The sequence below is a fragment of the Channa argus genome, chromosome 1 (assembly GCF_033026475.1).
Source record: "Channa argus isolate prfri chromosome 1, Channa argus male v1.0, whole genome shotgun sequence".
NCBI classification, from domain to species: Eukaryota; Metazoa; Chordata; class Actinopteri; order Anabantiformes; family Channidae; genus Channa; species Channa argus.
Genome location: NC_090197.1, coordinates 39,265,826 through 39,279,960, shown reverse-complemented (window position 1 = coordinate 39,279,960; position 14,135 = coordinate 39,265,826). Strand labels below are relative to the sequence as shown.

Here is a 14,135-nt window from a genome sequence, read left to right as displayed (position 1 = left end):
CAGGCTATATGTCAAAGTGTCTCTGGGCAAGACACTGAACCCCCAACAGCCCATTCCCATCCCCAGCTGTGCAATACCGGTCCAAGCCTGGTAGGAATTGGGGAGGGTTGCGTCAGGAAGGGCGTAAAAACTGTGCCAAATTAACAATGATCCGCTGTGGCGACCCTGAACTCACAGGATAAGCCGCAAAGGTGGAAATTGGGCTGTCACGCAAAGAGCGAGACGACACTGGACCTGTTCCATGGTAATGTAAAGTGGCCTACAGTTCCACTGCCCTCCCCTATCCCCAGTGTCTCCAACAAACAGTGGTTTTAACATAACACATAATCAAGGCTTTAAAGAAACTGGTCTTGGAGTCCTTCTGACATCTGGTCAAACCTGCATTTGACCCCCTGTTACTGGCTTAAACTTAGGATGGATGTTGCGATCATCCACCTGCTCCACCATCTTGAGCATCATGTTATTTGATTTCTCCAGTCTCTCCATTCAACACTTTTCAACCTGCCCTGCTTGGGAAGAAATTTAAAAACTTACAAGTGGATGGTCCCAAGTAAAAGGGAACAGCTCTGTCTCCCTTCCTCTTCACTCTGAATAATTTAGACTTTAGATAGAGCTCAGAACCCTGCCATCATTAGAAGATAACTTTGCTGTTTTAGGATGTGTTCAGAGTGGAAACATTGAAGAGTACAGGAGTGGACAGGTTTGTGGAATAGTGTGGGCTTAGTCAGCTGCACCTCAAGATGAAAAAGACAAAGGAACTATTGGTGGACTCTCCTCTCCCCACTTACTGTCCAGGAAGAAGAGATGGGGGTTTTAACATATTAAAATACCTGGGGTTCCACTTGTACAATAAACTGGACTTGAAAATAAGCTCAACAGCCATTTAAAAAAAAGGCCCAGAGCTAGCTGTATTTTCTGCAGAGGCTCAGGTCATTCAACATCAAATAAAGAGATGGTAACTTCTGCAAATGCAGTGATGTGCAATTAGGTTGTGGCAGTAGAGACTGGGTCACTATAAAAAAACTATAAATTGTTTATCCGAAAAATTTATCTGTCTCACAAGTACAATAATCCTGCACAGGACAAAATAAAAGTCATGTACATGTGATATAGGCTTTAATGATGTAAGCAATTAATTTACATTTTGTCTCCATCATATACTTGCTTGGCCAATTATTAAAAAAAAAACCTAAACTAATAATGTTTAGTGTTCTGGAAAATGTCTTGTGCTACTGCATCATACAGAGAAGTGTTTCTGTTTTTTATTCCAGGCCCATTGATCTAATGATATAAATGGGGTGATGTAATAATTGAAACACATGTTGGTGTATTGAAAAAAAAAACAGTACAGTGTTTTTAGAGTAGTAAAGTGTCATGATTATTCATGACACTTTACTGTTGAATAATCATCAGACAGCAGGTGAACTCCTGTTTTTTTATATTATAAAAAAACTATATAAATATTATTTATATTATAATTTTTTATATTATTTATTAAAACACACATACACACACATCTATATATGTGTGTGTATATATACATATACATATATATATATATATATATATATATATATATATATATATATATATATATATATATATATATATACACACACACACACACACACACACACACACATCATGTGGTTGTTTAGCTGGTTAGGGTGATGTAGTGACGTTGTTTGTCGAAAACAGCACATACTCACCTGTGAACCTGAGACCACAGGTAAAGTGGTAAAATGTTTACCACGACGAGCGGGTCTCCTCATCGGTGACAGTAACCTATCCCTGCCCCCCTCCGTGATTTGTGAGCGTGACACCTTCCCGTGCGGTTGTGCCCACCGAAGATTACAAGCTGGAGTCGGCGCGGCCGCTGGCCTACCGGTGACACGGTAATGTGACTTGCAAATGCGCAATACAAAACTAATAGTGCAAATGTTACCGCTGCCCCCTTGCGAGCGCATGTCGCCCCAAATTAATCGCTAACCGCTGCGTTGCAAATGTACACAAATAAAACATTGTGATATAAAAAAAAAAAAAATATTTAAGTTCAGTTAAATATAAAATATTTGCTCTGCAGATTAGGAACAAGAGTATTTAAAAATCAAAACAAATACCTTAAAGGCTGAATAGTCTCATATTACTTTAATAATGGAAAATGTTCACATTTTATGATGGAATATATTTCAAAAACACATTCATGCATAGGCTATAGGCTATACCTACAGTATCCGTCTACACTAGGCAGGTAATTTATCTCTTACTAAGGTTAGGATAGGCCAGCTTTAGCTAAAGTTCACATAGACTCTCTTACAAATTAAACGAAGCGTGTAAAAGGACAGAAGTCCAGTTGATGTCACAGTGTCTTCAATTTTCTCCCGGTCGACAGGTGAATGCAAATGTATTCATGAGCCCATGCTGAATTATACTAAGGTGTTCTATGAGCTGATGCACTTAAAATGCTTAAACTAAATAGGGAAAACGCTCAAGACGGTTATGGCTATGTGTCGGGACAAGGCCTTATGACGGTGAAAAAACAGGGGGTGGTAAAGCTCAGCCTCCGCAAACAGCCAATAGGACATTCAGTGCCAGTGCCATCGAATCCCCTATCAACCAGTTCCTTTATAAAGACGTCGACCCAAGCACCAGAATTGGAGATTTACAGATGCCAGCGAACGCAGCACATCTTTCCTCTTTCATCTCTTCCCATCGCATCCCCTGCATCTCCTGTCCTCGGTAGGTTAAAAAGCGTCTGGAGAGCGCACGGTGAGTAAACTCAAACAAACACATTCAGATGTACATTTTAGAGAGACCTTGAATAGTTATCTAACCTTCCCAGCAACCTCGTCATGTCGCTGCAGGCTTTTGCCTAACTGCAGCTGTGTTATTTGGAAACGAAATCACTGTTGTTCCACCAGGATACGATTCGGACATGATTCATGCTCCCAGCTCTACATCATCGCGATGATTTAACACACAGCCAGGCACTGCTGTTATTGTCAAAGGTTTTATGCATTCGTTTGTCTTTAAAATGGATCATGTATCTTTAATACATTAATACACATGATCATGTATCATGTTTATTAAGTTTGAATGATGGCACTATAATATTTTCTATCCTACACCCACACTTAACAATCTTTTATTATATTATTCATCTATTTGACAGTATTTTGTGTTGGAGACAGAGGAGCATGAGCTACATGCCATCATTCAAACTTAATAAACATGATACATGATCATGTGTATTAATGTATTAAAGATACATGATCCATTTTAAAGACAAACGAATGCATAAAACCTTTGACAATAACAGCAGTGCCTGGCTGTGTGTTAAATCATCGCGATGATGTAGAGCTGGGAGCATGAATCATACCCTAATAGATAGGTCAATAGAGCAGTTGCATACAGGACAGCCATTGTCAGGGATCTGCTGGAGAGTGAAAACTGTGAACTGCTGTATGTGCCCAGTCAGCAGGTTTACCTTATTTGGAGTTATTATTGTGCAAATATCCTTATTGTTTTAAAAGTCCTAAGTCCTGAGCAGTGCAAATTTGCAGTGTGTATGCACATTCTATTAACATTTTTAAAAACACAAAGTAACACCCTTAAGTACAAAATGTTTTTGGCAAGTACAGATGTTCATTTATTTGTGGATCTTGGGTTATGATTTTGTCAAATTTTTCCTGCTGATAAAATAATTTCATGCACACAGATCTTCTTTGCACTGTTCTTCTTGGAAAGCGCTAATAACGCTGTAGGTGTGTAAGTCGATTAAATGGTTGTTCCGCCACCCATCAGTGATATTTAAGTATTATCAGTAAACAAGATGAAGCTGGGGCTTCACCTAGGTCAGTTTTAATAAGATTTTATTATAATAATATTCACTTTTTATCGTAGTTTGTGTAAATATTGGTGTGAATTTGAGTGTGAATGGTTGTGTGTCTGTGCATGTCTCTCTTTGTTGGCCCTGCGATAGACTGGTTACCTGTCCATGGTGTACCCCACCTCTTGTTTAATGACAGCTGACATAGTTGTTAGCTAAATGTTAACTTGTCAAATCCAACTTTGTCAGTTAATGCTTTTGGTCTAATTTAGCTGCTTAGATTTCAATATGTAAAGTACCTGCAACATGTGAAGTATACAATTAACGGTCACTCTATTACCCATGAGGAATTTAATATGTAAACTAAGTAAAGACTAGCCCATTTATACAATAACCATGGTGTTCACTCGTGGCTCTGCTAGCACCTCTTATGGTTACTGGGCACAATCCTGTGTCCCCCTGAGTGTATTTAACTGAGCAACATTTGTCTTTTTCCCTGCTGCACACTGATGTTACAGAGACCCTTTCATCAAAATGAGTGAAACAGAAACCACGACTCATCATGCCAGCAAGCAACAGAATGGAGACTCAATGGCTGAACCACCAATGACAGAAGACGTTTTTGATGACACCTATAAAGAGAAAGGTGGTCCCAAACCACCGAATATACTGGTGTGGAGAAATATCATATTGATGTCCTTCCTACATATCGGCGCACTTTATGGACTGACTCATATTCCCTCTGCATCAGTTTTAACTCTTTCATGGAGTAAGTATGTAGTAAAATCTACAGGCTTAGCTTTGCAGCCTTTAGTTGTTTTTTTCAACGGTAGACCGCGGTCTACAATAAAATGTACGAATTTTGTGTGATTGTTGGTAACAGTAGGTACTGACTGAGGTCATTCTTGTAGGAACAATAGAGAATAACTCACTCTGGCCTTTAAAATTGACATTTTTCACATCATTGTTTGTAATTTATAAGCCTCCTGTCTTTTATGGCTTTTCTTTAAGAGCTCAAACCTGTAGCCACCTGCAAACTATTTGAATATGTTAGAATGTGTTGCAGTCGCCAAACTGTGTGCCGAATAAAGCGAGTTTGTGCCCTAAATCTAGAATGTGGAGGCATGGCTCAAATTCCTAAACAGTGACAACTTTGTTTCACACTTTGGCAATGCATAGTTTTCCCCTCTCTTTGCAATGCTGAGCTGCATATTATATCACCAGACCGGACAAAGCACAATTACCATTGCCATAGACATCCCATTGTGAACTGCATGGCGCCACAACAGAATGCTCATTGCCAGTCAGAAGCCCCCGGTTCTCAAATCCGGGTTATTCTTGTCTAGACTTCACATAGAAGCACATTGAGCTGTTTTGGAACAACAAACGTGTGAGGGCAGACCTGCGTGTTCCCATCTCCCCATATAGATGATTTTTCTTAGAACAAAGAGGCTTCGGTGTGATGGAAAAAACACCCAAGCGTTACTCTGCTCTCATCAGTCTAGTGGTTACAGTTTTTCTTTCTCTTTCTTTCAGCTGTAGTGTGCTACATCATCAGTGGTCTTGGTATTACCGCTGGTGTACACAGGTTATGGAGCCACAGATCCTATAAGGCTTCTTTCCCCCTGCGTGTTTTCCTCGCTTTCGCCAATTCCATGGCATTTCAGGTAAAACACAAAAAGAGTATATTTTTCACATGTTGCCTTTGTTCATTAGTGATTTCCTTCAAAGTGGCCTCTATTATAATAGGTGCTTTGCTGGTGATTTCTTGACAGTGCAGAATTATGTATTTGAGGGGTTTGACATGTTTATTGTATCATCCCCAACCTTTTGCTGATGATCTAAAAACATCTATACACATCTGGATATCCTTACTAATCCTCTGTCTGCCTGTCTCCGTGTGATGAACAGAATGACATATATGAGTGGGCAAGGGACCACCGCGTCCACCACAAGTACTCTGAGACAGATGCAGACCCACACAATGTCAAGCGGGGGTTCTTCTTCGCCCATGTTGGGTGGCTGCTCGTTCGCAAACATCCTGAAGTCACTGCAAAGGGCCAGAAACTGGAGCTTTCAGACTTGAAGGCAGACAAAGTTGTCATGTTCCAGCGACGGTGAGGAAACAATTAGCTAGCAGACTGCTAACTGCACACATGAGGTACAGGGTGATCATCTGCTGACTGCCTCTGTAGTCAATCTCAGATGTTCACTGCTACTTTCAGGCAAAGGAGATTAATATTTGCTAGAGCAACTCAATCAGAACGTCCTGTGAACTGTTCACAGTGAACTAATTTGAAAAATTGTCTGGGGAAAATCCATCCATTGTCTTGGACTGCTTATCCTGTCATGAGGAGCCTATCCCAGCTGAACAGGGTACACCCTGGACAGGACCAGTCTATTTCAGGGCAAACACTGATAGACATATGCAGACAGACAACCATTCACACTCACGGGCAATCTAGAGACCCCATTTAACCGAACATGCATGTCTTTAGACTGTGAGAGGAAAACCACGTAAGCAGAGAAAGAACATATAAACTCCATACAGAAAGGCCACAGGCAGGTGGATTCAAACTCAGGATCTTCTGGTTGTGAGGCAACAGCACTAAATGATATATATAAATAGTATACTAGTACAAATTTGTGAGTCCTTAGTGGGACACTTACCTTGACATGGGTACAGCAGTATTACATTTCACTCCCATTTAAATTGCATTGTAGAATTATGAGCTGTGTTGTGTAACACTGTGAGACACAGTCTGTTCTTTCATTGCAGGTACTACAAGTTATCTGTGGTGACCACTTGCTTCCTTTTGCCCACATTGGTGCCATGGTTCTTTTGGGGTGAATCATTAGCTGTGGCATTCTTAATCCCTGGGCTCATGAGATATGCTTTGGTACTTAATGTCACCTGGCTTGTCAACAGTGCTGCACACATTTGGGGCAATAGACCTTATGACAAGACCAATGAGTCAAGGGAAAATCGAATGGTCGCTTTCAGCGCCATGGGTAAATAAATAACATATTCATTATGCACCATTTTTTGTCCTACAGTAAAGTGTGTGTATTGTTTTGTGACTGCATAACAGGTTTTTATGTGTAATTTCACTGTCCTTGTGTGCCTGCGGGATATTGCATTGATCTTTTCATCACTTGTTGAAAACTTGTCATGTCAGGTCAACCACACTGAGAAGCTGATTTTCAAAGCTGATTCAACCTGGCTTATGTAATTGGACCGTGTGTTAATCCAGCGGCGGATGTTTATTTAGCCTTGGCTGTGTTGGCTTTAGCTTTGAAATGTAGAGATGGAGCTGTGCCAATACTTTTGGATGCTGATGTTATTTTTAGTGTCATTGTTTCTGATAAGTTAAAACTTGATTTATGGTTGTTGACCACACAAGGAAATGACGCTGAAAAAAAAACAAAGCTTTGCAATTTACTTTCTGATTCTTTCAGGTACTAGAATAGAAAGATGTACAGAAATGACTGTTTTCACATAATATAATTTTAATAGTTTTTGTAAAGTTAAACTTGGAACAATGTAATGTTAACCTAAAATTGGATAAATAAAACACAAATTACAATAGAAAAATTGGGAAATATATTAGTAATAGTAATTGAGATGAGGAGGAGTGGTTGCTAAGCAACATTTATATAAGAAGGAGAGCTGATACAGTTAGCATGGTTTCCAGGTCAGATGGAGAGAAACTTATGTGTAACGTAGGTGATCTGTCTGCAGCAGTGACGTTACAGACCGCGAGACGAGAGTTGCAAGTTGAAGCACATCTGAAAGTGTGGAAAAGTCTGTTTTCTTTTAACTCTTTTAACTCCAACTGGAATAAGGAGCAGATGCTTCATCAGTGTGGTTAACTGAAGGATTATCACTACCTATCAACCCATTCTAAACCTTTTCTACCCCTGTTCTGAGCCTGTTTTGAGCCTGTTTTTTTTTACTAAAGAAAGCTTCACTGAACAAGGCAGAAGTAGAAGAAATTGAGTTATTCCTGCATCTCCTGTGGCTGGCTTATGCCTTTTCAAGTTTGGGCAGTGGTTGATGCAGAAATGCAAGAAGACTTTACAGTTTTGTCCATAACAATACTACTTGCTTGTTCTTAATTAAAATGTTATAGCTGCCTGTTTTGCAAACATTTCCATGTAACTACAGTAAAATGTTAATCAGAAGTACTAACAAATTGCGATTGCATCATCAATTTAAAACAAAACATTGGTTTTAAATTTTCAAAATCTGTGAAGATATTTAATTTTCAAAGTTTTTTATCGCTGAGCTTGTTACCTAATATGCAACATTGTAGTTGTCCTGTTTCCAAAGAATTACATTTTTCAACACATTCAGCATTTAAAAAAAATAAAAACACCTCTTCTTGACTAACATCCAAATCCATATGTACACCGTCTTTTAGCAAATCTGTTTTTGGTCACTTATGTCATGTGACAGTCTGCATTGACACATACAGTAAAACATCTCCACATGTAGCATTAGAAAAACAATAAAGTTTTCTTTTTGTTTTCAGGGGAAGGCTTCCACAACTACCATCATGCATTTCCCTTCGACTACAGCACGAGTGAGTTTGGCTGGAGGTTGAATCCCACCACTGCCTTTATTGACCTCATGTGCTTTCTGGGTTTGGCCAAGGATTGCAAAACAGTGTCGAGTGAAACTGTCATCGCTCACGCTAAGAGACTTGGTGATGGCAGCTACAAAACTGGCTGAATCAAACAAGCTACAAATTTCACAACTGATACTGATGCTTTGCAGCAGGTTAGAATGTAGCAACAGGTGATGTAACAGCATTTCTGTTGAGGTGGTAATTAAAATACTTCTAAGCCAAACCCTTTTCCTGAGATTAATATTGTCTCTAAAGTGTTTTAGATATTCACAAAAATTGTGTGGAAATTTTGAATCATCCTCACTATTTGTGGGCAGGCACAATGTTTTCACCAAACAGACACAGAGACTAACCGGGATTTATTTGTTTTGCCAGCATTAGGAAAACCCAACACATCTACATGATGTTGTCCTCACACAGATGACGCAGTAATTCCAGAATAATTTACTGTAACTCTTCATTATCAATGTGTCAATTGTTATTATGCTTTTGCACTTTGAAATTGTTGTTAAGAACCTCAATACTGAAGATGGGCGTGATTAATAGGAATTTGGTCAGACTTCTGTCAGTAGTGATTTTTCCCCCTAAAGGAATTGAAGTTTAATCCTAAGACTTGTCTTCTTAACCTAAGTTTGTTTAAGTTTTTTCTTTAGCTGCCATGTTCAAGGCCAAAACCGAAACAACCAATGGTCTATTGAATGGTTCCTAATCATAATGTATTCACAGTAACTGTGCAGCTCTGGTTAAGTACAAGATTTATTGAGACCTATATCAGGACTCTTGCTTAATTGCCTTATGAGGGTTGCACCTTTTTAAAAAAAAATGCAACTTCATCTTTTAGTTTTAAGCTTAAAATACCTGTACAATTGTGGTTCTGTGGTGTCTTTTCGTAAGGAAACCTGAATAACTAAAACCTCTTATCTGTAAAAAGGAAATGGACATTCAAATCCATATTTAACAAATACCAATATTTACCTAAACAAGGATTTGCTCCAATATAATATCCAGAAATGTGATGAAATCTTTCATGTTGTTGTGGTATTTGTTAAACCTCCTCTTTTTTTGTAGCAATTACTTTCACTGGCCACTTTATTAAGTACAGTTGTTCAATTGGTCAATAATGCAAATATCTAAACAGCCAAACAGCAACTCAATGAATGTAGACAACGTAAAGATGATCTGCTACAGTTCAAACTGAGCATCAGAATGGAAAAAAAAAAGAAAGGCTCTAAACATTTGTTGAACCTCTCTTTTTTTGTACAAGTACTTTCACTGGCCACTTTATTAAGTACACTTGTTCAATTGGTGAAAATGCAAATATCTAATCATTTAAACAGCAACTCAATGAATGTAGACAAGGTAAAGACGATCTGCTGCAGTTCAAACTGAGCATCAGAGAAGAGACTCTAAACATTCCATAGCTGGTTTTACGATCAGAGTAGGTGTTCAAATTAGCTAGGACATGTCATGTAGACCTTGACTGACTCCAAAAACTCTGCCTGGTAACTGACCAGTAAGTAATTGCTGTAAGCTTTTGCATTTGCTAAATAAAGTACATCATCTGCAGGTAAAGTAAAAGCTTCCTTGTTTCAATTGTAAACGTTGGGATTCTTCTAAGGTTGTGTAATCTTACCTTGTTGATTTAAAAGAAACTGATTGTGTGTGACTAAGCCAGGCTGGGTGAAGGCTCTACATTTTTAATTTAGAGCCTGACATTAATATCTTAAATCATTTCCAACAATTGTAACAACTGCTACAATAAGAGGGAAGCTACCGTGAACCGGCGCGATTTCATTGGCATTTGTAGATATACAATGAAGAGGTAGCAGGGGAAACATTGGGATGTAGGTAAATAGATATCAATTCATTTTCCCCCTCTCACCTAAATAGAAACCTTGTAATGGAGATCCAAGATAACATTGGCAAGTGAGAAACATTGCTAAAAAATTCAGAAACAACTGGCAGAGCAATTTTGGCAGATTGCACATTTTTTTCCCCCAGTGTTGAAATGCTTTTGTTAACCTCTGAATAATATATTTATAGACATGGGTGAAGAGGTCAGTGTGTCAGTGTTAGCTAAGAAACAGTAATGTGAAGTTAAGCTAGTAATTGAAAGCATTTAATAATAATAATAATAATAATAATAATAATATCACAATTTTGCATAATGACAGACCCAAGTGAAGAGAGGTGAGAGGGAGTGAACTGATAACCAGGTTTATTAATCAAGAAAACTAATGACTAACAGAAATTCACTCCTGAGAGGAGGACACGAAAAAAAGAACAACAGGTAGTTAAACATTAAATTTAAGAATAAGGCTGAGATAACGAAACATAACAAAACCAACAGGCCAGGCCAGGAACTGAATAAAAAAAAAAACAAGAATCGGGAATCCACATACGTAATTCAGGTAAATCAGGGAAATCAGGGAGCTAGGTACACTGCCCAGGAATTAGACAGAGGATCTGCCAGGGGACTGTGGGGAGAGCTGAGTATAAATGAACCAGGGCACAGGTGAAAACAATCGGAATGAGGCAGGAAGCAGGTAAAAGGGGCTACAAAATAAAAGTCCTGGGCAGGAAGTGGAAACGAGGTCCAGATCCTGACAAATAAAGACTGATGGAAGGAAGCAATGTCCAGAAAAAAATGAGATAAATGATTGAGGGAAAAAAGGGCTTAAAAATCAACGTAATCTTGACAAGCTAAGGAAAAACTCAAGCTTGTGAAGTAGCCAAATTGATCTAATAATTCAAAGTATTGCAATTGTTCCTATATTTAAAGGGAAACTTCACCAATTTTCAACTTGCTTTCTATGGCTTTAGTTTAGGGTGTAAATGTACATTCTTGCTTTCAAACTTCCCTATATCAAAATATTATTCTGCTTCTAGCTAAAACTCTTCTCCAGATGACATCACCCAGAGGGGTTTTCCATCATTAGGAGTTCAGATGATGTCATCTGGAGGAGCTCTGGAAAAGAAGGTTCAAAACCAGTGAAGGTGTCCTTTAAATATAAATGTACCACACAATGGTAAATAACTAAACAAATAAGTATTAGTTAACTATAAGTAGCCTAAAAGTAAACACTTTTAAACACACAGTATAAACTACTTTAGATCTATAATTAATGATTTAAACATAACTGTATGTTTTTGCTGTAAAATGAGCAAACAATTCAGCTCCATAAATCTGCATTTGGTTTTGACAACACCAATGAATATAATACTATACAATTAGTGCTGAGCTTTCTCCAGCTTCAACAATACTTTTGGAAGAAATGAAATGTGGGTGATGTGTTATGCTGTATCATTTATCAAGCTTTAAATGCCATCAAATTCTCTTTTGATGTTAATCCCAAATGTTAATGTACAGCAAAAACAAATGAATTAGCCTTGTTGTTCCAATACATTTGGAGGGGACAGTATGATCATCAAAACAGCATATAGGTTCATTAAACTGAGCTCCACTGTTAGCAACTGCAATATTAAAGTAATCAACACATGAATGCATTCATAATTAATATCCAATAACATGATCATTGCAAATGTTGAATAAACCATTTTGCCTTTGCTGAACTTTTACTTGTATGATTATTTCTACACTGTGGAACTTATGTAAAGGACCTCGGAACATCTTACACCACAAGAGAAAAAAGCACTAGTGGAGGAAAGGATAAGAGACTTTTAAACAGTGTCAGATCTAAAATCACTCCACTGTTGTTGTTTTTGCTCATACATTTATATAAAACTATGAAACTTCTGTGTAAGAGAGCATCCTATTATGGAGTCAGGGCTCCGTTGCCTGCTGTGACCTTTAGTTACCTGAAAAGACTGAAGTAAAAACGTTTTGCAACAGCAGTTTTAAGCCAATATATCCCACAAGGATACAGCTGGTGAAGTTGTAATAGCACCTCCTACTGCACAGATACAGCTAGTGCAACACAAAAAAGCAACAGAAGACAAACACACGTAGACATCTGATGTAATGAAATCTAATGTAAAATCCCTGTATAAATTTTTTACTTTGTGAACCTTCCAGTATGCTAATACTGTTTAAGACATGACAGATTAACTAAAAATCAATCATAAATTGATGCAGCAATGCAGCATAATCCTCAGAGGAGTTTTGAACAAAAACACCATCCTGAAATGTGATGACATCTTTTAAGTTGTTGTGGTATTTGTTAAAGCCCCTCTTTTATGTAGCAATTACTTTCACTGGCCACTTTATTAAGTACACCTGTTCAATTGGTCAAAATTGCAAATATCTAAACAGCCAAACAGCAACTCAATGAATGTAGACAAGGTAAAGACGATCTGCTGCAGTTCAAACTGAGCATCAGAGAAGAGACTCTAAACATTCCATAGCTGGTTTTACGATCAGAGTAGGTGTTCAAATTAGCTAGGACACGTCATGTAGACCTTGACTGACTCCGAAAACTCTGCCTGGTAACTGACCAGTAAGTAATTGCTGTAAGATTTTGCATTTGCTAAATAAAGTACATCATCTGCAGGTAAAGTAAAAGCTTATTTGTTTCAATTATAAACGTTGGGATTCTTCTAAGGTTGTGTAATCTTACCTTGTTGATTTAAAAGAAACTGATTGTGTGTGACTAAGCCAGGCTGGGTGAAGGCTCTAGATTTTTAATTTAGACCCTGACATTAATATCTTAAATCATTTCCAGAGAAGCTACCGTGAACCGGCGTGATTTAATTGGCATTTGTAGATATACAGTGAAGAGGTAGCAGGGTAAACATTGGGATGTAGGTAAATAGATATATGAATTCCCCCCCCCCCCCACCCCGCGTTCAACCTAAATAGAAACCTTGCAATGGAGATCCAAGATAACATTGGCAAGTGAGAAATATTGCTAAAAATTGAGAAACAGCTGGCAGAGAAATTTTGGCAGAACGCACATTTTTTTCCCCCTAATGTTGAAATGCTTCTGTTAACCTCTGAATAGTCTATTTATAGACATGGGTGAATAGGTCAGTTCGATTAATGTGTCAATGTTAGCCAAGAAAAAGTAATGTTAAGTTAAGCTAGTAATTGAAAGCATTCAATAAAAATTATATCACAATTTTGTATAAGGACAGACCCAAGTGAGATGGTGAGAGAGAGTGAACTGACAACCAGGTTTATTAATCAAGAAAACTAATGACTAACATAAATTCACTCCTGAGAGGAGGACACGAAAAAAAGAACAACAGGTAGCTAAACATTAAATTCAAGAATAAGGCTGAGATAACAAAACATAACAAAACCAACGTCAGGCCAGGAACAGAGTTCAAAAAAACAAGAATCAGGAATCCACATACGTAAATCAGGGAGCTAGGTACACTGGCCAGGAGTTAGACAGAGGATCTGCCAGGGGACTGTGGGGAGAGCAGGGCATAAATGAAACAGGGGAACATGTGAAAACAATCAGAATGAGGCAGGAAGCAGGTAAAAGGGGCTACAAAATAAAAGTCCTGGGCAATAAGTGGAAACAGGGTCCAGATCCTAACAAATAAAGTCTGATGGAAGGAAGCAATGTCCAGAGAAAAATTAGATAAAAAATTGAGTGGAAAAAAGGGCTTAAAAATCAACGTAATCTTGACAAGCTAAAGAAAAACTCAAACTTGTATATTAACCAAATTGATCTAATAATTCAAAGTATGGCAATTCTTCCTAAATT

General features: G+C 38.1%; 1 protein-coding gene across 2 annotated transcripts; it reads left to right on the top strand.

Moving 5' to 3' along the window:
* Positions 1-2,582: 2,582 nt before the first annotated feature.
* scdb (stearoyl-CoA desaturase b) lies at positions 2,583-10,038 on the top strand. Of its 2 annotated transcripts, none has more exons than XM_067519519.1 (6): positions 2,583-2,739; positions 4,348-4,598; positions 5,366-5,496; positions 5,741-5,946; positions 6,609-6,841; positions 8,365-10,038. In XM_067519519.1, the coding sequence occupies exons 1-6, from the start codon at positions 2,669-2,671 to the stop codon at positions 8,562-8,564; spliced, it is 1,092 nt and encodes a 363-aa protein (XP_067375620.1). In that variant the 5' UTR covers positions 2,583-2,668; the 3' UTR covers positions 8,565-10,038. The 2 variants fall into 2 exon arrangements, with proteins under 2 accessions (XP_067375620.1, XP_067375627.1); XM_067519526.1 differs by having other exon boundaries at positions 2,610-2,769; positions 6,591-6,841.
* Positions 10,039-14,135: the final 4,097 nt, after the last annotated feature.

Coding starts and splice junctions, on each gene's coding strand:
- scdb (XM_067519519.1), top strand. CDS start 2,669: ATGCCAGCGAACGCAGCACATCTTTCCTCTTTCATCTCTTCCCATCGC. Junction 5,497..5,740: donor CCAATTCCATGGCATTTCAG/GTAAAACACAAA, acceptor TGTGATGAACAG/AATGACATATATGAGTGGGC. Junction 6,842..8,364: donor GGTCGCTTTCAGCGCCATGG/GTAAATAAATAA, acceptor TTTTGTTTTCAG/GGGAAGGCTTCCACAACTAC.